General features: G+C 42.3%; 1 protein-coding gene across 1 annotated transcript in view; it reads right to left on the bottom strand.

Annotated features, from left to right (window-relative positions):
- LOC124274031 (multidrug resistance-associated protein 1-like) overlaps positions 1-22,158 on the bottom strand; it is a 97,288-nt gene that overhangs the window by 27,964 nt on the left and 47,166 nt on the right. The window contains exons 3-10 of the mRNA XM_046709361.1: positions 10,871-11,050; positions 8,895-9,020; positions 8,113-8,241; positions 5,566-5,694; positions 5,058-5,119; positions 3,467-3,604; positions 1,200-1,490; positions 791-971 (exon numbers count right to left, since the gene is read on the bottom strand). Coding sequence (XP_046565317.1) covers positions 791-971; positions 1,200-1,490; positions 3,467-3,604; positions 5,058-5,119; positions 5,566-5,694; positions 8,113-8,241; positions 8,895-9,020; positions 10,871-11,050 — 1,236 coding nt within the window. The remainder of the gene's footprint in view (positions 1-790; positions 972-1,199; positions 1,491-3,466; positions 3,605-5,057; positions 5,120-5,565; positions 5,695-8,112; positions 8,242-8,894; positions 9,021-10,870; positions 11,051-22,158) is intronic.

The raw sequence follows: 22,158 nt of genomic DNA, 5'->3' as shown, positions 1-22,158 counted from the left end.
TTACTTGCGATATTCAGAATGAAACATTACTATTCATATTCAGTATAAATCATTACTTTTCATATTCGGGGTTCATATTTTTCATACGATGCCGTAGGGCAAAATATCACTTTGTCATGGTGACGTGACCTCATGAACAATGCTATAACGTCACGTTTCTTCAATGACTTTGCGTTCTACATGCAGCGACGGGGGCTGGCCAGCCTATGTTTGAAAGTAGATTTGGGTTTAATTTCCTCAATTTGACGACTTCGATAATAAACAGAATATCATATTCGTGCCCATATCATACTATGTTTACGACACTCGTACCTAAATATCGGTATATCCCTCGCTCTCGGGAAATATCAAAATTTTGGCACTAGTGTCGTAAACATAGTATGACATGGGCACTCATATAATATCCGCTATATATCATTACTTGTGATATTCAGTATAATTCAGTACTTTTCATATTCAGTATGAACTCTTACTTTTTGTATTCAGTATAAATCATGACTTTTGATATTCAGTATAAGTAATTTGAGATTCTGTATAGATCATTACTTGTATTAATCATTATACATCATTATTGTATTGGTACTAATTATAATAAATCAGTTATTTTGACATTCATTGCATCTCATTACTTAAATCATCTGTGATCTTATAATTTCTTTTATTGATTTAGCCGTACATGACCACATTAATACTATTATTGACTCGGCCAACCGTGACCCAGTAATTCCTTTGGTCAACGGTTGAAATACAAATCGGCTACTGTGTATTGGCCACGTCCTTGGTGTCTCACCTTCTTATAAAGGGCCGCGATTAGGGTGGTCTTCATTTGCATCCCGAGAATGGCGGCTTGGTTGATACTGGCCTGGTAGAAGATGCTCCGGAACGTGGACAACAGCAACAGCGACGTTGCCAGTACGTACCCCTTCCATTCCTCGCCGGGGGTCTTGTCGGAGATGTAGTTAATCAAAGCGCTGTTGAAACAGTAAGCATATATTCAACGGTCTGTAAATAATGGAGTTTGGACCAGACAATCCAGTGGTCAACATCATGAGCATCGATCTACGCAATTGGGATACGATGACGTCAGCGAGCCTGACCACTCGATCCTGTTAGTCGTCTTTTTACGACAAGCATGGGTTAATGAAGATCAATTCTAACCCGGATCTTCACGGGGTTTATCTCCATGGACCCACACTTACCTCATAACTAGAGGCCCTGCCATCTGTAGAAGATCGGCCACAAACTTGACGCCAAACAACAGAAGCAGACTGCAGCCATACAATCGCCATAGAACCTTTATCAATGATGGCTTCAGCAGACCACGTGACGAGTCGTCGAGGTCGGCCTTTTTGTCCGTGGAGTTGATCATACCCTTGACCAGTGGACTGGATTTGGTGGACGAGATGAGCGGGGTTCTTTCCGTGTGTGTATGTCCGATAGACACTGCACCGTTTGTGTAAATCACTTTTCTTTTCGCCCTCAGAATATGACTGAAAAGGGAATTTTTGTGATTAAAAATTTGATTTCTTTATGGTTTTAGTTGTAAATTACTGTTTAACGCCACACACAGAAATATTCCAGCTATATGGCGTCGGTCTGTACATAACCCAGTCGGGTCCAGACAATCCAGTGATCAACAGCATGAACATCGATCGACGCTATTGGGAACCGATGACATGTGTCAACCAAGTCAGCGAGCCTGACCACCCGATCCCGTTAGTGGCCTCTTACGACAAGCATGGGCTTGGGATCATAAAATGATCTTTCCCAAACGTTGGGTACGATTTTACGGTTCCCACTATACAGTGAATATGCGTTTATGAATCAATATCATATATATCATGACATATCCTTTCTTCATACTCGTTACGTAAATGTTGGTATATTTGACTTCGGTATAGTTGAACGCCTCAAAGATTCAGTTCCGCCTCTAAATTAATGTGACATTATGACGTTTGACCTTCGTGTTGCCCCTAACGCTTACATGTCTTGTAGATTAGTCCTAGTTTAAACTTTAACTGCCTGTTCTATGGTTATACTGTTATATATTATAATACATGTAGGAGTGAGTGAGTGAGTTTAGTTTTACGCTGCACTCAGCAATATTCCAGCTATATGGCGGCGGTCTGTAAATAATCGAGTCTGGACCAGACAATCCATTGATCAACAGCATGAGCATCGATCTGCGCAATTGGGAACCGATGACATGTGTCAACCAAGCCAACGAGCCTGACCACCCGATCCCGTTAGTTGCCTCTTACGACAAGCATGGGTTACTGAAAGTTCATTCTAACCCGGACCTTCACGGGTCATACATATACAAACTTTCAAGTACAGACCTTCACGACCAGTAGTTTTAGAAATATTCAAGCAATATCACGGAGGGGGGACACCAGAAATGTGCTTCACACATTGTACCCATGTGTGGAATCGAACCCGGGTCTGCGGCGTTAAGAGAATACGCTTTAACCACTAGGCTACCCCACCGCTCCGTCAACATTTACTACACAGGTTGCTAGGATCCTGTTCTTCCCGGGCTGTCCTTCAGTGGGAGAGATAGATTATCATATCTCTTCTAGATAATATGTCATTTACCTAACGGCAAAGGAGCTTCATGGTGGAGAAATTACATATTAAAGAGCCTATAATCGAGGTAACTTAAGTATCTAGACGAACAATCCGGGAGTGCCCGAGTAAGTTACTTTTGATATTTGAGTTATAGCACGACGTGTAAGCTTAACGTGGGAGGCACTTCCTTTTACTGACTAGTCGAAAGCCACCAGCATGGCTCCGATGGTGGCAAACCTAAAAGCGTCATCCAGGAACACCAAGACTTGAAGACCTGATCAAGGGACGCAACTCTGCAAGTTTGTGAGTGAGTAAGTTTAGTTTTATGCCGCACTCAGCAATATTCCAACTATATTGCGGCGGTCTGTAAATAATTGAGTCTGGACCAGACAATCCAGTGATCAACAGCATGAACATCGACCTGCGAAATTGGGATACGATGACATGTGTCAGCAAGCCTGACCACCCGATCCGGTTAGTCGCCTCTCACGACAAGAGTCGTCACTGAAGGTTCATTCTAACCCGGATCTTCACGGGTATGCAAGTTTGTGACATCAGGATCAGCGAAATCGTGGTAAATATAGATCATAAGTCTGTACATTAACGCGCGACACCTGTAACTCCATCATTTGACACGGCGGGTACTGTGTTGAGGCGGGTACTGTGTTGAGGCGGGTACTGTGTTGAGACTGGTCCATACTACTATTTTTCCACCGGTAGACTTACTATTACTTGACTTAAAATATTACCATGAAAGGTAAAATCGATGAATATATTGCATTTTGTTGTTTTGGTCTCAAAACCATGACGCGCACTTACGGTTTTCGTTTGAAAAATATATGAGTGACATTATCTAAGTGGTTTGTATTGTTGCTTTTTTAATTCAGCAGAAACTTACTTTTTTGTCTTTACTTTCTTCACTTCTTCGGCCCATTCTTTCTCAAAGTGTGGCACCAAGGTTTGGCTCTGATCACGTGGGTTGAGGTCCCAGAGATCTTCCTCTACTATGCCTCGTTTGTAGCCAATGACGACCAGCCTGGATTGAGTGAATGAGTGAGTGAGTTTGAATATTAGTTATATCACAGTTCCAGCATGTGGAGTAAGTTTGGTTTTACGCCGCTTTTAGCGATATTCCTGCAATATCAGGGTGGAGAAAACCAGATATGGACCTCACGCCTTGTACCCATGTGGAGAATCGAACCCGGGCCTACGGCGTGACGAGCGAGCGCTTTAACCGCTAGGCTACCGCATCGCCCATTCAGCATGTGGAAAGAAAGCCCGAGCTGATGCAAGTCGTACTACGATTGAACGATTGTATTTTGACGCCACATGTATTCTAGGAATACCACTGCCCCGCACTTTGTAAACATTTACCACTTTATTCATGCATCATTTGACAGTAGAACACAGGCAACTGATTCAACATTTTCTGGCCATGTTGGGGAAAGGATACTGAGCGAATATCACAACCAACAACCGTTATTTTAAATCTTAGCTTCGATCCCATGATCACAGAAACATAAAGCAGAAGGGAAGGAACAGTTTCGCTACTGAATGAAATACATTCCTCAGGAGTGAGTGAGTAAGTTTAATTTTACGCCGCTTTTAGCAAATATTCCAGCAATATCACGGGTACACCGAAAATCGGCTTCACACATTGTTCGCATGTGGGGAATCGAACCCGGGCCAATGGCTTGACGAGCGAGCGCTTTAACCGCTAGGCTATCGCATCTTCCATGTGTAAGGAAAACCCGAGGTTACTCAAATCGTAGAACGATTAAATTTATTTTGACGCCACATGTATTCTAGGAATACCACTGCCTCGCAATTCGTAAACGTTCTTCACGTCGGCGTGACGAGCGAACACTTTAACAACTGGGCTACCCCTCCGCCCGCATCCCCCTGAGACTACGGGATATCACATTACAGCTGCCTGTTTTCAGTGTTTAAAACTCCCAAAATTCCAAGCCAGACAGCCGTACTGGTAACTTAAATAAATTAGCAGTCCGGATACAAACTTGCCTGTCCGGTTTTCAACAATTGAAAACTGTGACTGCCATTTCCAACTCGCACAAGCTCAATTCACTGTTTGTAGGCATCGCAATGAACTACATAGCACCAAAAGGTAATGCAACGAGTTTAGGTAAACTGAAAGTACATGACTGTGATTGGATATCGTAACATGAACTGTCCAATCATAAGTAGTTTAAAATAATTATCAAAATACCTTAAACACCTCAACCTGACGACAAGAGAACCTGTCCGATATTATGAAATGTTTACTCTTAGGGGTAAAAATATCTACCAGACCACCGGACAGGCTAGTTTTGAAATTTGACCGTCCGAGATGAAAATAGACCGTTCCGGACGGTCGGGCAGGCGGGAATTTTAAACGCTGCTGTTTTGTAAATCTCATTAGTAAAAAATATAATATCTCGTCCATAAAACTGGACTAGTAAAACCGTTAAGCTAATGCTCCTGTTCATTACTTTGTGATCCACCAATACACAAATCTGGAGGGAAACGAGGCTGTAACTTCAGGACATGGTCGCTGAAATCAGACAGAAAACGAAACTTTAGTGAGTGAGTGAGTGAGTGAGTGAGTGAGTATGGTTTTACGCCGCTTATAGCAATATTCCAGCAATATCACGGCGGGGGACACCAGATATGGGCTTCACACATTGTACCCGGGTCTTCGGCGTGACGAGCCAACGCTTTAACTACTAGGCTACCCCGCCGTCCCAAAACCAAACATCAAGTGAAAACTAAAACAAAAGTACTACATAGTTAAAGAAAGTTTGTGTTTTAATGTAAGAAACCAACATTATATTTTCTTGAGTTACAGAATAATATACCGAATTGAGTTCAAACTTTAATTTCAAGCTCCCAGTCATTGTTCAAATTTACTTTAGAATTGAAATGAGGATATTTCCTCGCCAAGACGCTGTACCCAAAATACAGACTGCTTCACTATATACGACATCTTCAACAACTCACGTTTCCAATAACGTCGTATCCATCTCGTACTTTCGGGACATCCGAAATCCATTGCAGGATAAATTCGAAGAGTTGCAATCCAAATTTAACATAAAAAACTACAAACGTTAACAAGTCGGTGTCGTATTCCTGAAAGAAAAATAAAAAACAATTGCAACTAATTTGGGGCAAAATTATCACGAAATCACTTTTGACAATAAATCGTTTGAAACGGTCCTAAAATCGGGACAAAACCTTTTCAAGTATTTGAAATGGTTGGTTGGTTGGGTTGTTACTTATTCCAGCTATATGGCTGCGATCTGTAAATAATCGAGTCTGGACCAAACATTCTAGTGATCAACAGCATGAGCATCGATCTACATAACTGGGATATGATGACATGTGTCAACCAAGTCAGCGAGCCTGACCACCAGATCCCGTTAGTCGCCTCTTTTGACAAGCATGGGTTACTGAAGACCAATTCTAGCCCGGATCTGCACGTGTCTGTTCCAAATGGAGGTCTGGCACTAGTCTCGAAAATGAACATAAACTACGGAAAACAACTGTTTCTAAACTATAGTCATAAAATATACTTAAAAAGAGATTTTCGTCATTTTGGTATTTGAGACTAGCCACATTTTCTAGACTTGCTTGGGCTTTCTTAGATATATTTGTTTTTGGGTCTGTATGGCATTGTCACCCGATACCAAACATTCTGTGTCACAAATATGATCTGCTTATGCATATGAATGCGAATACCTATACCGATAAACACCTGGTTCATATTTACACGCGTGTTGGGTGACCTTGACCTCGATAGGGAGATAAAGTACTGATAGCCCCATGAAACTAACAGTACACAGGAGATGTTAGGATATAAGCGCTATACTTATCAAGTATATTAAACAATTCGTGTGTAAATGACAAAAAAATTGCAATAGTGATTCTCGACAACATTTGGATATTTTCAGTACATAGAGAATCTCACCCAAGTGTCTTCTGATATCAATTATATCAACACGAGTTGATAAAGTTACAAATATCCGAGGCTTGCCGAGGATATTTTCACTTGTATCAACGAGTGTTGATATAATTGATATCAGTAGACACGAGGGTGAGATTCTATTTATCATCAAAAATCATTCTTCATTAGTTTTCAATGAAAAATGTACATCTCTCAACACTTACTACCATTAGACTTGCTGTGCAGTGATGTCATAGCATTGTGACGTCATCAAGTTGATGACGTCATAGCATTGTCAGGGCATTGTACAAAATCTACTGTCAAAACAATATCTCCAAGGAGATATCATATGATCTCACACAAGCGATATCTCCTGTGGAACACAGTTTTGGATGATAAAAAATTGTAGCATCAATCTGAACTAAAATACTATACCATATATAGCCGTGACCCATATAATTTTTTGTTGTCCTGCTCACACAAGCAACTCTTTGTATGTATTGAAGGTTGGCTTACATTTGCATCGAAATTTTTAAAGACATTACCAACTTATTAGAGGTCATGCAAGTTCTGGTGCAATGTTGCCCTTGTCAGATAGAGGACAATATGTATTTATTATTATTATTATTATTGGATATTTATATAGCGCACATATCCACGCACTAGTGCATGCTCAAGGCACTGGGTTTTTTTCCCTCGATCATTGGATGTCAATCTCAACGGCACATCGCATTATCAATCTCAACTCCCTGGGGAGTATACAACTCATGCAGCCACTAGGCGCACCGAGTTATTGTGGCTTTCTTTATTTACCAGCCGGTGACAGAAATTAGGTACACTAGCGAGATTGACTCCCCTGCGTATGCACGATACAATACAGTAGTTTTAACGGTCGACTGATTCAACTGTTTTAGATAACATACATTAAACACTTCGATCCTATCGTTTAAGTGAAATGTCATGTAGTATTGTGTCGGACGTAAATTGACATTGTCGGATATGTAGTCACTATTTCGGGCATGTTGGACTATATTGGACGTATACTGACGGTACGGGCATTATACAGACTCCGGCCTGACATGACTTTTCACTCCTCTCAGTAAAGAAAGGCGAACGAAAATTTAACGTGAGTGAGTGAGTGGGGGAGTTGAGTTTATGGCCGCTTTTAGCAATATTCCAGCAAGATCACGGCCGGCGACACCATAAATGGGCTTCATACATTGTACCCATGTGGGGAATCGAATTCAGGTGTTCGGCGTGTCGAGCGAACGCTTTAACCACTAGGCTACCTCACCGCCCCATAATTTAACGTATGTTGTATGACGTGATCGGGGATCGAACCCCAGACCTTTCACGGTCTGAGCAAACCCACTTCGATTAAACTTGTGATGTCGCGGGAACCTGAATAAAGGAAAAGGATTTAAAAACCGAAAAATAAATTGAGTATTATATTACACGAATTTTTGAACAATACAGCAATATCACTTTTAAGGGAAACCAAATATGGGCTTCACACATGATGATTAGGGGGTTCGAACCAGACGATTCGGTGTCTCGGACAAACACTTTAACCATAGTGCCAACCATCATGGAAAGGAACTAACCTTTTGTATTATGTAAGTATAAAATGGTATAACAGCAGCCATCACTTCCAGTGTCCAGAACACGAACAATATACCAGACGTATATACCCCTCTCAGTCGATCTATCTGCATGATAACGATCGTCAGCAGCTGAAAAGAGAGTGAACGGATTAACATCGGGAGGTTTGAAGAGGTTTGTCATAAGTGATTTTTTTAAGCAACAGCTTTGCAAGGGTTGCAAGAATAGGTTCCCAACGTATAGGCGTATGCAGAACGGGACCCTGCACCCCCACCGCCTTTGGTCCTGAAAGTTTAAATGATCATTGAAACTCTCGTGAAAACGATTCCAGGAGGGGAGACACCAGAGATGGGCTTTGTCCGGAATTGAACACGGACCTTCGACATGACGAGTGAACGCTTTGACCACAAGGCCATATACGCCTCGTTATAGATAACTGAGAATTTTTAGATGCTGACATTTAGAATAAACTTATGACATATATTTTACGTTTTGTATTAACTGTATGTCAGAGTTATTTATCAACTCATATCAATATTTATTTTAAAAATGTGTCAGCTTGTCTGACGTTTGACGCCTCACTCTGCAATAGCCTAGCCACAAGACGATGGTCTGCATCATACAAACCAGTGATGGATATAGTGAGCATCGTTCCAAGCGGTCGTCGACTGGTACAAGCACAGGTTGATGGAAATATTCCTACTGGACTCCTTACTTGAGCAATTAAATATAGCTGAATAGGAAGTAGAAGTATTTTGTTTTCAAAAGTATATTCACAACTTACGTATGTGATACACTGCAGAGAGAAGGCTAGGTATTCAGCCTGTGAAACTGTGTTCCCGTTGTTCTGGGTGGCCACCAGGTGGAGAATGTTGACGAGTGACAGGAGACAGAGGATGCCGCTGCTAAACTGTAACAGTGAGTGAGTGAGTATGGTTTTACGCGGCCTAGTTATGTATCCCAGCAATATCAGGGCGGGGTACACCATAAATAGGCTTTTAACCATATGGGGAATCGAACCATCGGCTCCGGCGTGACGAGTGAACACTTAAACCACTTGGCCACTGAACTGTAACGGGAAGCATTAAGTAGAATCAGAGTGTCCGGCATCACAGGGCCACACCCATCATTCCAGTTAGAATGGCAAATGTTAAGTATGGTCCCAAGGCGCACTGAGTAATCATATATATTCTTTACAAAAATCCGAATCCAGGAATGATTTGATCGTTTATTCGTTTGTTGTTTTACTCCGCACTCAGCAATATTCCAGCTATATGACAGACAGACAGACAAGTTTATTCAGTAAAAGGCTACAGGCCCATCATACAGCCATTTGCATATGATATAGATAGTTTAGTGCACATGCTGTGTAAGAGGAACATTTCTAATGCGCTGAAGTACATGATACAGAAAAATACTGACATCTCTTATGATACAATCATTTTGTGTTTTCATAATGTTAATAAAATTGGCATTTGGATCAAAATCAGTAAAATATTTCTGAATATATCTTAACCTTAAATCAGATAAACTTTCCAGCTATATGGCGGAATAGTAATGAACTGTGGATCAGACAATCCAGTGATTGTTTAGCAATATTCCAGAAATATTACGCTGGGGGAAACCAGAAATGGAATTTACACACTGTATCCATATGGGGAATCAAACCCGAGTCTTCGGCGTGATGACTGAACACTTTAACCACCAGACTTCGCCATCGCCCCAAAGGGAAAGACACAAACGAAATTAACCACCCACCACATAGGAGTATAACTTCTTCGAACCGTAAAACCAATTCGTCTTCTGTGGCACTGCTTGCGCATTGTAAACGAAATACCAGTTTTGTGTCCCTTTCGTTCGGATGCATGATGATACTATGCTCATTCTACTATACTGTTCACACTTTGCTAAGGGTCAAATCATGGATTCAACAGAACACTATGATGTTCGGTCAACTTTGGTTTAAATATCTCAGCTTATTGTAAGCATGGATCCCAGGTTTCAGATTGTCATTTCGTCTTGTGAAGCCCATACCTGCTATTGACAGGTGTTGTGTACTTGTCAATGACTCGTTCCATGATTTGCAAAATGGTTGATTGGAACCATGAAAACAATTTCTATGGTTACTCATGTATCAAGTGCATCAGGTTAGATTACAGTGACTGTTTGCTTAAAGAGGGGTTACCATATCATTATCAATCCAATTTCAAATGGATACTATTTCAAATTATAAATCTACGTTTAAGTAAAGTTGTGTTTTTTTGTGATCCTTAGCAAATTGTGCGTAGTATATTTCAAACTCATATACTAGGCTATACCATATTCAGCAGTATTTGAACGTTATATATAGTGAGTGCTTTTAGCAATATTCCAGCCATATCACGGCAGGGGACACCAGAAATGGGCTTCACACATTGAACCCAAGTGGGCAATCGAACCTGGTTTTTCGGCGTGATGAGCGAACACTTTAACCACTAGGCTACCCCACCCTGAACGTTATAGACTAACGCTTAGTCCCTGGATTGATAATATACTTGTTTCCTTTGGGCCTTTAGCATTGGAGGAAGGGCTAGGCAGTAGGGAAAATAATGTGGTTCGGGGACTGTGAGACAGACTACATTGCAGGGAGGGCTAGTCAGTAGGGGAAATAATGTGGTTCAGGGACTGTGAGACAGACTACATTGGAGGAAGGGCTAGTCAGTAGGGAAAATAATGTGGTTCAGGGACTGTGAGACAGACTATGACCGTCACTATACTTACAGTTTTGACAATGTTGAGAGTCGAGATGGGGAGCCTGGCCTTTGTCTTCTGGGAGATAATGTAGGGCAAATAGAAGGCAGCGGACACCCATAAGAAAACCACAGACACCCAAATCAGCACTGTAGACCGGAAGCATGGCGTCAGCTCTGGCCAGGAGTTGTGCAAGAGTTCCGTGTTGTTCTGAAACATGGCAGACATTGGTTCAACATTGATAGTGTTTGCTTTTATTAGTAATGTGTAACATTGATAGTGTTTGCTGTTATTAAACGCCGACGCAGCAGTATTCGGTCTGTTTGTTGTTTAACGCCATACTCAAATATTCCATCTATGTGGCGGTGGTCTGTAAATAATCGAGTCGGGACCAGACAATCCAGTGATCAACAGCATGAACATCGATGCACGCAATTGGGGATACGTTGACATGTATCGAGCAAGTCAGCGAGACTGACCACCCGATCCCGTTAGTCGCTTTTTGCGACAAGCATGGGTGCCAGAGGTACAGATAAGCTGCGTATCTGCGTAAATTACGCAAACATTTATGTGAAAACTCAATTCTTACCAAGCCTGTTGCGTACAAGTACGCTTGATTTTTTGTAAATACTCAATATATTTTATCTTACATGTGTACACACAAAAATGTCAAATCTTTGTTTGCGTACAGGTGCATAGATAAAATAACTGAGGTACATTGAGAGGTTCTATTTCAACACATGAACTAGGCAACTTGCAGTCTTTCTTATAGTTTCTCATATTACAGATCCAATATAAATAACATTTAAGCATCATTATATTTTTACAGTTAATGGAAAATGACGAAATACCCAATTGAGTTTGAATGAGGTGGGTACAATTTATTTGATTACTCAAAGGAAAATTAGGATACCCAATTGAGATGAGCACAAGCGAGTACATAACTCAATGACCCAAAATGTTATCTGTAGCTCTGCAATGGGTAACAGAAGATCAATTCTAAGCGGGATCTTCACGAATTCAATAAGGATCAAGGCGAAACAAAAAGAAACCAACATTATATCGTTGTAATCTCTGTCTCCATACTCTTGCTGATAGAACGGGGTAGATTCTCGTTCACGCAACTGCTTCAAGCAATTTTTTATGTAGGTCAGTTATTCTACGACTTCCCATAGTCAAATATTAAATGAGTGGTTTTTCTTTTACACATGGAACCTCACAAAATAGGTCACAACAGCCACGCTTTATGTAGTGTTAAGTTTTATCAGCAGGGCCAAGTATTTGAATTATGTGAAACGTTCGGTTTCTCGTATAGTTAAATGTAGAAGCCATTACTGGAATAAGAATTATGTCGACTAAATTATCAAAATTAATTATAGTCTCTAAGGTGATGTTTGTGCTAGCTGATACAAGTGAGTGAATGGATATCGTTTTTTGAGTGAGTATGGTTTTACGCCACCGTTAGCACTATTCCAGCAATATCACGGCAGGGGACACCAGAAATGGGCTTCACACATTGAACCCATGTCGGGAATCGAACCCTGGCCTTTGGCATAACGAGCGGACGCTATAACCACTAGGCTACCGCATCACCCCACTAACTGATAGAAGCCAATTTTATCTGAGACGTAGTTTTTTTCTGGGTGACCGGGTCAGAGCTCTTATCGGCCCGAGGGTGTGTTGACATTGTTGCCCATTACTCAGTGAATGGGAAAAGAATCCTGAAATGAAATTGTGTTACTATTTATAACTCACCAGAACGTGTGTATTACTGACTGACTGAGTTTGGTTTTACGCCGCTTTTAGCAATATTCCAGCAACATCACGGCGGACGTGTGTATTAAGTATCGTTTGATACAAATATAGATTACATCACTTTCATAAACATTTGTACACTAAGGGTTGTGACAACACTGAAAGAGTCTACACATAAAGCTGACTCCAAGGTTTTTACACCCGGTCACAGGTGTACTCGATCCCGTTATCTCAAGCTCGCTGGATCACTAGCCTGGCGCCTTAGACAGCTCGTCCACCATGCTCCATTCAATATGTTGTGTATATATTTCAATTGTTTCATTTCCGACGAGTCGACATATCTAAATATATACATGTGGTCTATTTCACTGAGAAAATGTTCTAGTGAGTGAGTGAGTTTAGTTGTACGCCGCACTCAACAATATTCCAGCTATATGGCGGCGGTCTGTAAACAATCGAGTCTGGACCAAGCAATCCAGTGATCAACGACATGAGCATCGATCTGCATAATTGGGAACCGATGAACCGATGACATGTGTCAACCAAGTCAGTGAGTCTCACCACCTGGTGAGATAAAAAAATACTGTCACCTTGATCTTTCTTCATCTATATGTTTTCGAAGTAAAGCGACTTGACGACATCATATATTAATTTCAAGACTATCACCAAGTAATCTGACCCGTGAAGGTCCGGGTTAGAATATTGATCTTCAGTTACCCATGCTTGTCGTAAGAGGCGACTAACGGGATCGGGTGGTCAGGCTCGCTGACTTGGTTGACACATGTCATCGATTCCCAAATGCGTAGATCGATGCTCATGCTGTTGATCACTGGATTGTCTGGTCCAGACTCCTGTATTTACAGGAGTGAGTGAGTGAGTGGGTTGGTGGGTATGTTTTTGCGCCGCTTTTAGCGATATTCCAGCAAAATCACGGTGGAGGACACCAGAAATGGGCTTCACACATTGTATACATGTGGGGAATCGAACCCGGGTGTTCGGCGTGACGAGCCAACGCTTGTACCACAAGGCAACCCTACGGCCCCGATTATTTACAGACCGCCGCCATATAGCTGGAATATGGCTGAGTGCGGCGTATAAGTAAGTTCACTCACTCACTATTTCCAGTAGTGTAGTTATCCTATGGCTGTACTGTTCCAGGTGCAGTTTCCCACGGAGAGCAAGCGATACCGTCACTTTCACAGGGGGTTAGCCCTGTCTATGCTCAACCGGAAGTTGGTCGTCATCAACTACCATTTCCTCGATAGACAGTCCCAAACTTCGTGATATTTTGATATTTCCAAGGAGTAATGTCTATGAAATCGACCTGTTTTATAAGCTGAATGGCCATGGATTATGACCCCTATATCATTTGGTCATGACACATAATATTTTGTTTACATTTGAAGCATTTCTTGACAAGTCTTTCGGCGCGAATAGGAAAAGCCGAGAAATCCATCACTTTCGAAGTCTTTACAACATAATCAATTGAATTAATTTCACTTATTGTGCATTTTTGGGCTAAATGAGGTTATATAGCCGCTGTGTCAATATTTTAGCTTTTGTAAAAACATACAAACTGAGATATTAACGACATCAAGACACATTTCGGATAAGGTTGAAAACACATTTATACCACTAGGGTATGTTATGCCCATTGTTCTGGCAGGTTGATTTTCTGTGTATCAACCTTCTATCTGCACGTGCAGAGATTGATATGTGGATAACAACCTTGGCGGTGCAGGAAACGCACGTGCAACAAGCAATGTACGAGTCCATTCGGCGCCCACGTGGTATAAGTAGGTTAGCACCACCCCCCCCCACCCCCCCCCTCTGCGGGTGATATGGTTTCAACGCTCTCGCCTCACGGCTCGAGCGTTGAAATCCATATCACCCTTGAGGAGGGTGCTAACGTATGCTTAGGCGCACAGATACCCCAGGTATCTTTAATGAGGTTCTCGCTAAGATTTCAGAATATTTCAGTGGACATTGCTTTAAAAGATTGCGTAGAAGGACAAAGAGAAACATGTGGGGAATCGAACCCGGGTCTCCGACGTGACGAGCCAACTCTTTAACCACTAGACTACCGCACCGCCCCTTATCAAGAGTAAGTCACACAGTGCTCACACAGTCACAAAAAAGGTTCTTGAAAAGGTTTAGAAATTCGGTTATCGGGACAAAGTTGCTAAACGTTTTAGCTGCCAGATTTCTTTGATTGTTTCCCTTGGCTAAATAGAAACAGGCCAGTCCACTCGGACCGGGGTCAAATCGTGAAAATGGTCAGCTGACAATACCAAGGTGACATAAGCCAGTGAATGACTTGGATGAGTAAGTGAGTTTAGTTTGACGTCGTTTTTAGCAATATTCCAGCAATATTACGGCGGGGACACCAGAAATGGCTTCGGACATTGTACCGGTACCCATGCGGGAATCGAACCCGGGTTCTTGGCGTGATGTACAAGCTTGCTACAAATCCTCCGCCCTAAGCAAATGTTGATTTGTATGCACGTAAAGCCCCGTTGATATGGCAACTTCAATTCCTTTTTACTGACTGGTTTTATCATTCATGAACAGGAACAAAATTAATAAAATCATTGTGTAGTCATGATTTATTTGACAGATTCATGTGTATTTTTTTCACGCTATATAAAATGGCTTTGTACAAAGCACATGACTGTTATATATAACTCATCTGGGATTGTCTGTGTTGGGTTTCGATGAACGTGAACCCTCGTGTTGTCGGTAGGCTAATCCCATATCTTAATCATTTATTTGTACTAGTTGTGGACATATGATAGCATAAATATTTTCAGTGAAATCGGCCCCGGTTCGATTCTCACATGGGAACAATGTGCGAAATCCATTTGAGGTGTATGTACTTAACAACCCAGCTGTGATATTGCTGGTATATTGCATGTACAGTCATACACTATAACTATTTGGGCTGTGGGGTAGCCTAGTGGTTAAAGCGTTGGCTCGTCACGCCGAAGACCCGAGTTCGATGATCAACATTGGTGCAATATGTGAAGCCCATTTCTGGTGTCCCCTCTTCGATATTGCTGGAATTGCGACGAAAGCGGCATAAAACCATGAATGAAGTCAGTCTGGATTTTTCACAGGTTCTGAAGCTCGCATCTCGGTGCATACTTCGCGGGTTCGAATGCCGTTCAAAGCGGCATAAAACCAAACTCACTCACTCTTTCTCTCACTCTTTCTGAATGAACATAGCCGAAATCCTGTGATAATATCTTCGTCCATATGTTTACACTCAGCAAACGTCATATGATATGTTTTAATTCATGTTCACTTGTTATAATGAAGAAGGCTCGGCGTTGTGTACAGTACACAAACCTGTGCACTTAAAAGAACCACTACGAATCCGTTGGTATATGACCATATGGTGGCCACATGAATACGTGCAAACACCCAGTTGCGGGTACAGCAACGTGCAGTAAACTTGAACAAAGTACTGTGACTATGTGTCCCAGTCCACCCAGCTGTGAATGGGTACCTCGTAAGGATGGGAATGCCACAATAACTCTGTGCGCCTAGTGGCTGCAAGAGTTGTATGCTCCCCAGGGAGTTGAGATTGACAATACGATGTGTCGTTGAGACTGACATCCAGTGATCGAGGGAAAAACAAAGCACCTTTAAGCAGCTGAGCTGGATATATCGGCGCTACACAAATGTATGTATGTTGTTCACTGCTCTCACACTAGAGTAGTTCAAATGAAAAAAATATTCATAGCTTGAAAAGGTCGAATTGTAGAATGATTACGTTCATACATATTCATCAGTTCCATCTTTTAGCACCGTATGCCGTGATAGGTTACACTGGCATGTTCTTGTCCCGTGAACTTCTTCAGCAATCACTGCATGTCCTATAATTCGACTACAATTATCGCGGGCGCTACCAACGAGATCGGGTAGTCAGACACGCTGGCATGTTAGCGTATGTCGATCGAGGACCATGTAGTCACTGGATTGTCTGGTCCTGACTCGATTATTTAGAGACTGCCGTCATACAGGTTGTATACTGAGTGCGGCGTAATGCAATACACAACCAACAACCCTTCTCCCACTTCTCCATTCACATCCTGCCCTGATGAAGTATTGCAACCCCCTCTCTAGACTAACAACTAGTCTCTGAAATGAACATATTTTACTGAAAAATGTTCATAGTAAAAAAAAAATATAATATAATGAAAAGGAGCCCTGAGACTTTCTTCATTTTCAGAAGCTGAGGAAATCTAGACTTGCCACATTTTCTAGACTTGCGTGGGCTTTCTTGGATATATTTGCTTCAGGGTCTGTACGAGAGACTACCCCCTCTCTATTAGGTATACTTCCCCAATGACGTTTCCAATCAGTTAATCTCCTATTCCTCGTTTCCCCTCCCCCCAACCCGCCCCCACCCCCACATACACACACCAGACACGTCGATAAATGAGAAATGTAACATGACCGCGGCTTACGGGGATTCCGGGTACAAGCTGAGAGGTCAGCTTGTGTTTACATCTACAGGCAACTTCTCTCCAACTCGCAAACACGGTTCCCGACTTTCAGTGCAACAAGGTCAACAAACCGCAGGGTCAAACAGGGTTCACGGGATTTATGCAGTGGCCACCGAGTTTTCACGCCTGTTAACATGTTATTAATCCGGCTGTCCCTGAGTGGCCATAAGGTAAGGGAGGTAATCAACTCATTACCCTCACTAGCACTCATTAATGTCTTCTAATAAATCACGTTAAAGTCTCCCGCATAATTGGAGTCGTATATATTATGCTAAAGATTTCTTTTGTTTTTAAAAGTTGATGAATAAATCTGACATTCAAGTGTAATTTCTTCTTAACCAATGTGTCTGTAGAAAAAAACGCCGTCGGTTTTCAACTAAATTTACCTATGTTGAATTCCAATGAATCCCGGAAATTGAACAAACCAAACTATTTATCTTCTTATTATATATCACCATCTATTTAAAAATCACAAATAAAACTGGTATTTTGTACTGATTGAATGTAACTGCCGCACTTACCAAGTTTGAAGTTATTTGAATGATGGCCTGTGTATAATTGAATCAAGGCTGGACAAACCAGTGGCTGACATTATGAACACCACATAGTTCGATGACACAAAAGCAAGCGATAAGCCCGGCTTTCCGTGACGTGAGAGTGAATTTAGTTTTACGCAGCTTTTGGCAATATTCCAGCAATATCACGGCGGGGGACACCAGAATTGGGCTTCACACATTGAACCCATGTAAGGAATCGAACCCGGGTCTTGGGAATGACGGGCGAACGCTTTAACCACTAGGCTACCCCACCGCCCCGACACGACTTAAACCAGATATGCATGTCGCCTAAAAGGGAAACAGGCTGAACGTACAGAGCCAAGAGGCTCTGTAGCTCACTTTTCTTATGCAGAAATTAATTTATAATGTCTCAGTCTTTTCTTGAAGATAAAACAAGGGAATTTTTCAGCATCGTTTGTAAATGTGCTCTTAAGGAAGATACTGAGAACATTGAAATTTCCCTCAGTTTTCCACAAGACTTGTTTGATGGTCTCTAGGAACAGGTAACCACGAAAATACAACAGTCCCATCTTGAGAATTGTAACAGGCGGATACCGTCAAACATGTAACGGAGGCCTAAGCAAATCACGACACCGCATGTCGTCAAGCATGACAACAGATGGAGTAAATCATGACACCAGATGGCGTAAATCATGACATCACATGACAACCATGACACATTCCACCGTGAACAAACAGGTAGACTGTTAAGACACCATATAGTCAGCCATGACACCGAATAATGGACAAGTGGGAAGTCCTAAAATGAAGTCAACAATCCGAAAGCTAATCATTTCTAAAGCATGTGAAAGGAAGCATCTTGAAGAAGAACCGTTTAATCTAAAGTCAACATCTGTAGCCAAAAACCGCAAAAAAATACTTGTGTTACGGAAACTACCGAGAATTAATAAGCAGAGTTGACGTCACGAGAGCTGACGTCATAGTGGCAAGTTGACTCGCTGTTTGATAGAGTATATAGATAGTTAGCGAATGCAATTTTGTCTGGTATTTATGTGTATGAAAAAAAGTATTTTCTTTCCCCGACTTAAATTGCTGATATTTTCCTTAAAAAAATAATTGAAAGATTTAAGTTATTCACGTCTCTGTTTTTATGCTCTGTGCCGTGATGCGCTGCTTCGGAGTGACCAGGCCCCGATTTCTCGAAACAAACTTAAGTCTGTTTTCAGACTTAAGTTTGAGTTTTTACTCAAATTTGAGAAAACTCAGCAAAATGCATTTCTCAAACAAAACTGAGTTTGTTTTTCGACTCAACTTGAGTTAAAAACTCAAAATATTTGAGTCTGCTAGGTAGGTAAGTTGAGTGATTATTTGAGAAGAAAATGGTCTGAAGGTAGCACAAATAAGCGTATGACCTCTTAAAGCCTGGCCAGCAACAGCTGGGAAAACCGCCATCGTGGTGCGTGTACACGAACTATGCGGGGTCACACATTTGAATCACCATTCATGTTGCTTTTGTACCCCACACTTGATAAGCTGCTCCCATTTCGTCCGGGAATCGTCTTAGAATCCAGTGTTCACCTGATGCGAGTCGTGTGGCCTCAGACATGGACGTATAGTCATTCACAATTCTTGATAAGTGGTCGTCATATGAGCGAAATATTCTCAAGCACGACGTTAAACCCAATTTCACCTCACCTCTTGATAAGTGGAGATTCAAAGGGTCAATAAGTCATCCACCTGATGAAGGGGCAAGAAGTAGCCCAGAAACGTCGTGTTTTAAATATTAAAGAAGTTGTAAATACATAACATACGTTGTTGTGTTACCTCCCAACTTCTAAATGCCCATCAAGAATCTGGTCAACAAGTCATTAGTGAGTGGGTGAGTTTAGTTTTACGCCGCACTCAGCAATATGCCAGCTATATGGAGGCGGTCTGTAAATAACTGAGTCTGGACCAGATAATCTAGTGATCAACAGCATGAGCATCGATCTGCGCAATTTGGAACCGATGACATGTGTCAACCAAGCCAGCGAGCCTGACCACCCGATCCCGTTAGTCGCCTCTTACGACAAGCATGGGTTACTGAAGGTACATTCTAACCCGCATATTCACGGGTCAACTAGTCATTACGGGGCGCGGTGGGCGAACTGGCTAAAGCGCCAGGCTAGTGATCCAGCGAGCTTGAGGTGACGGGATCGAGCCCACCTGTGACCGGGTGTAAAAAACCTTGGAGTCAACTTTGTGTGCAGACTCTTTCAGTGTTGTCACAACCCCTAGTGTACAGTACACAACCCTGTGCACTTAAAAGAACCCACGAATCCGTTGGTATATGACCAGATGGTGGCCACATGAATACGTGCAAACACCCAGTTGCGGGTACAGCAACGTGCAGTAAACATGGACAAAGTACTGTGACTATGTGTCCCAGTCCACCCAGCTGTAAAATGGGTACCTCGTAAGGATGGGAATGCCACAATAACTCGGTGCGCCTAGTGGCTGCAAGAGTTGTATGCTCCCCAGGGAGTTGAGATTGACAATACGATGTGCCGTTGAGATTGACATCCAGTGAACGAGGGAAAAAACTTTAGCGCCTAGAGAAATTGCCTTGCAGTTTGATTTGTGCGCTATACAAGAACACTTATTATTATTATTATTTACATTATCTAGAAATGTATTACTTACAACAACAATTAATTAATGTTTGTTTTTTTAACGCCGCACTCAGCAATATTCCAGCAATGTTGCGGCGGCCTGTAACTAATCCAATCTGGACCAGACAATCCCGTAATCAACATAATGAGCATTGACAAACACACTTGGGATAGGACATGTGTCAACCAAGTCAGCGAGCCCGTCCACCTAATCCCGTTAATCGCCTTTTGCCAAAGAGACTTGTGCATGTCTTGAAAGGCGAGGTGAACTGGGGTTTAACGCAGGGTTCAGGATTATTGCATAATATGTCACCGTACACCTGTGTGCGTGTGGCTATTAGTACTGAAGGACTAAAGCTGGTTTTATGGTTGTAGGTCATTGAGGCACCGGTTTAACGTACACAATACAGACACAGAATGCTGACTCCGAGCAGGCTGCCCTAGTCTGTCTCACAGCCCCTGAACCACATTATTTTCCCTACTGCCTAGCCCTCCCTACAATGCTAAAGCCGTAAACGAAACAAGTCTAGATTTCACGCTCTGAACCTCCCATCTCACTGGGGCTCCTTTTCAATGTAAGTGGTTTATTTGTTACGATCAAAATTGAACATATTCAGAGACTAAGAGTTGGTCTATGCCTGTCCGTGTATTACCTCCCATAATCCATCGAGCGACTGACCGCGTCACAACATACACCATTCTCGAACGACTGGTATGACCATGGGATCGAACAACCGATCTTTCGCGATGCAGGTAAACGCTTTATCCACTAGACCATGGTAGCGTCGTGTCTGTGTTCATTGAAAAATCACTGAGCCACAGCGGTCTACACAGGATTTTGATAGAAAAACACAATTCATGATAAATTGAAAAGGAGACCCAGTGAGATTGGAGATCCTGCACCTGAGGAGATCTAGCCCCGCATCATTTACTGCTTCATCATTGAAGAAAGGGATGGTCAAAGGGTTAACGCGCTTCAGTGATTGTGAGACAGACTAAGGATTGTTCCACAATTTCGTAACAGTAAAACATCAATTGAGAAAGGGTTTCCCTCGACCAAACACGCATATCCGTCTCTGGCTGAACATAGTGAGGGCTGATCCACCCCAATGATTTCATCCTTTAGCGCCACGGGATATCTATGGCCCTCGTTTGTTCTCATGGGCTGAGATAAGTGCCGGTGTGTTCATGTGTCAACAACAACACACACTGTATCCATACCCAGCATCATGAGTGCAAGGTACCCGGGTATTTGATCCCAGCACCCCGGGGCACATGCCAAACTGGTTTCCACAGGGTCGCGTTTTAAGCCTTTGAACAGAGGTCCCTTTTCGTCACAGCGGGAGAGTGAGTGTGAGTGTGTTTTTACGCCGCTTTTAGCAATATTCCAGCAATATTCCAGCAATATCACGGAGGGGACACCAGAAATAGGCTTCACACATTGTACCCATGTTGGGATCGAACGCGGGTCTTCGGCGTGACGAGCGAAAGCGTTAACCACTTGGCCACTATCAGTAACATCAGAGTTTCGACATGCCGTGCTTCACAGTGTCCATTGCCAACCCACAGTTCCAATCGTAATGGCACTGTAGAAATTGTGTTCCTATGTTGGGATTCGAATCCTGGGTTTCAGTGGCACGGAATGAATGTCTCAGACTTTCACAGAAGGAATCACTTGGGCAAGATGAACCACAATGAACTTGCATCCTCTGGATAACTGGGTGGCGTCACCACTTTACCTACCCAGATTCAGCATGTTTCATTGAGTGAGAGTAAATTTAGTTTTACGCCGCTTTTTTGCAATATTCAAGCAATACCACGGTGGTGGACACCAGAAATAGGCTTCACACATTACATCCATGTGGGGAATCGAGCCCGGGTCT

Source organism: Haliotis rubra, unplaced genomic scaffold (assembly GCF_003918875.1).
Source record: "Haliotis rubra isolate DU_JTF1 unplaced genomic scaffold, ASM391887v1 Scf187, whole genome shotgun sequence".
Taxonomy (NCBI): Eukaryota; Metazoa; Mollusca; class Gastropoda; order Lepetellida; family Haliotidae; genus Haliotis; species Haliotis rubra.
The sequence above is the reverse complement of the archived record's forward strand: the minus strand, read 5'-3'. Positions and strand labels throughout refer to the sequence as shown.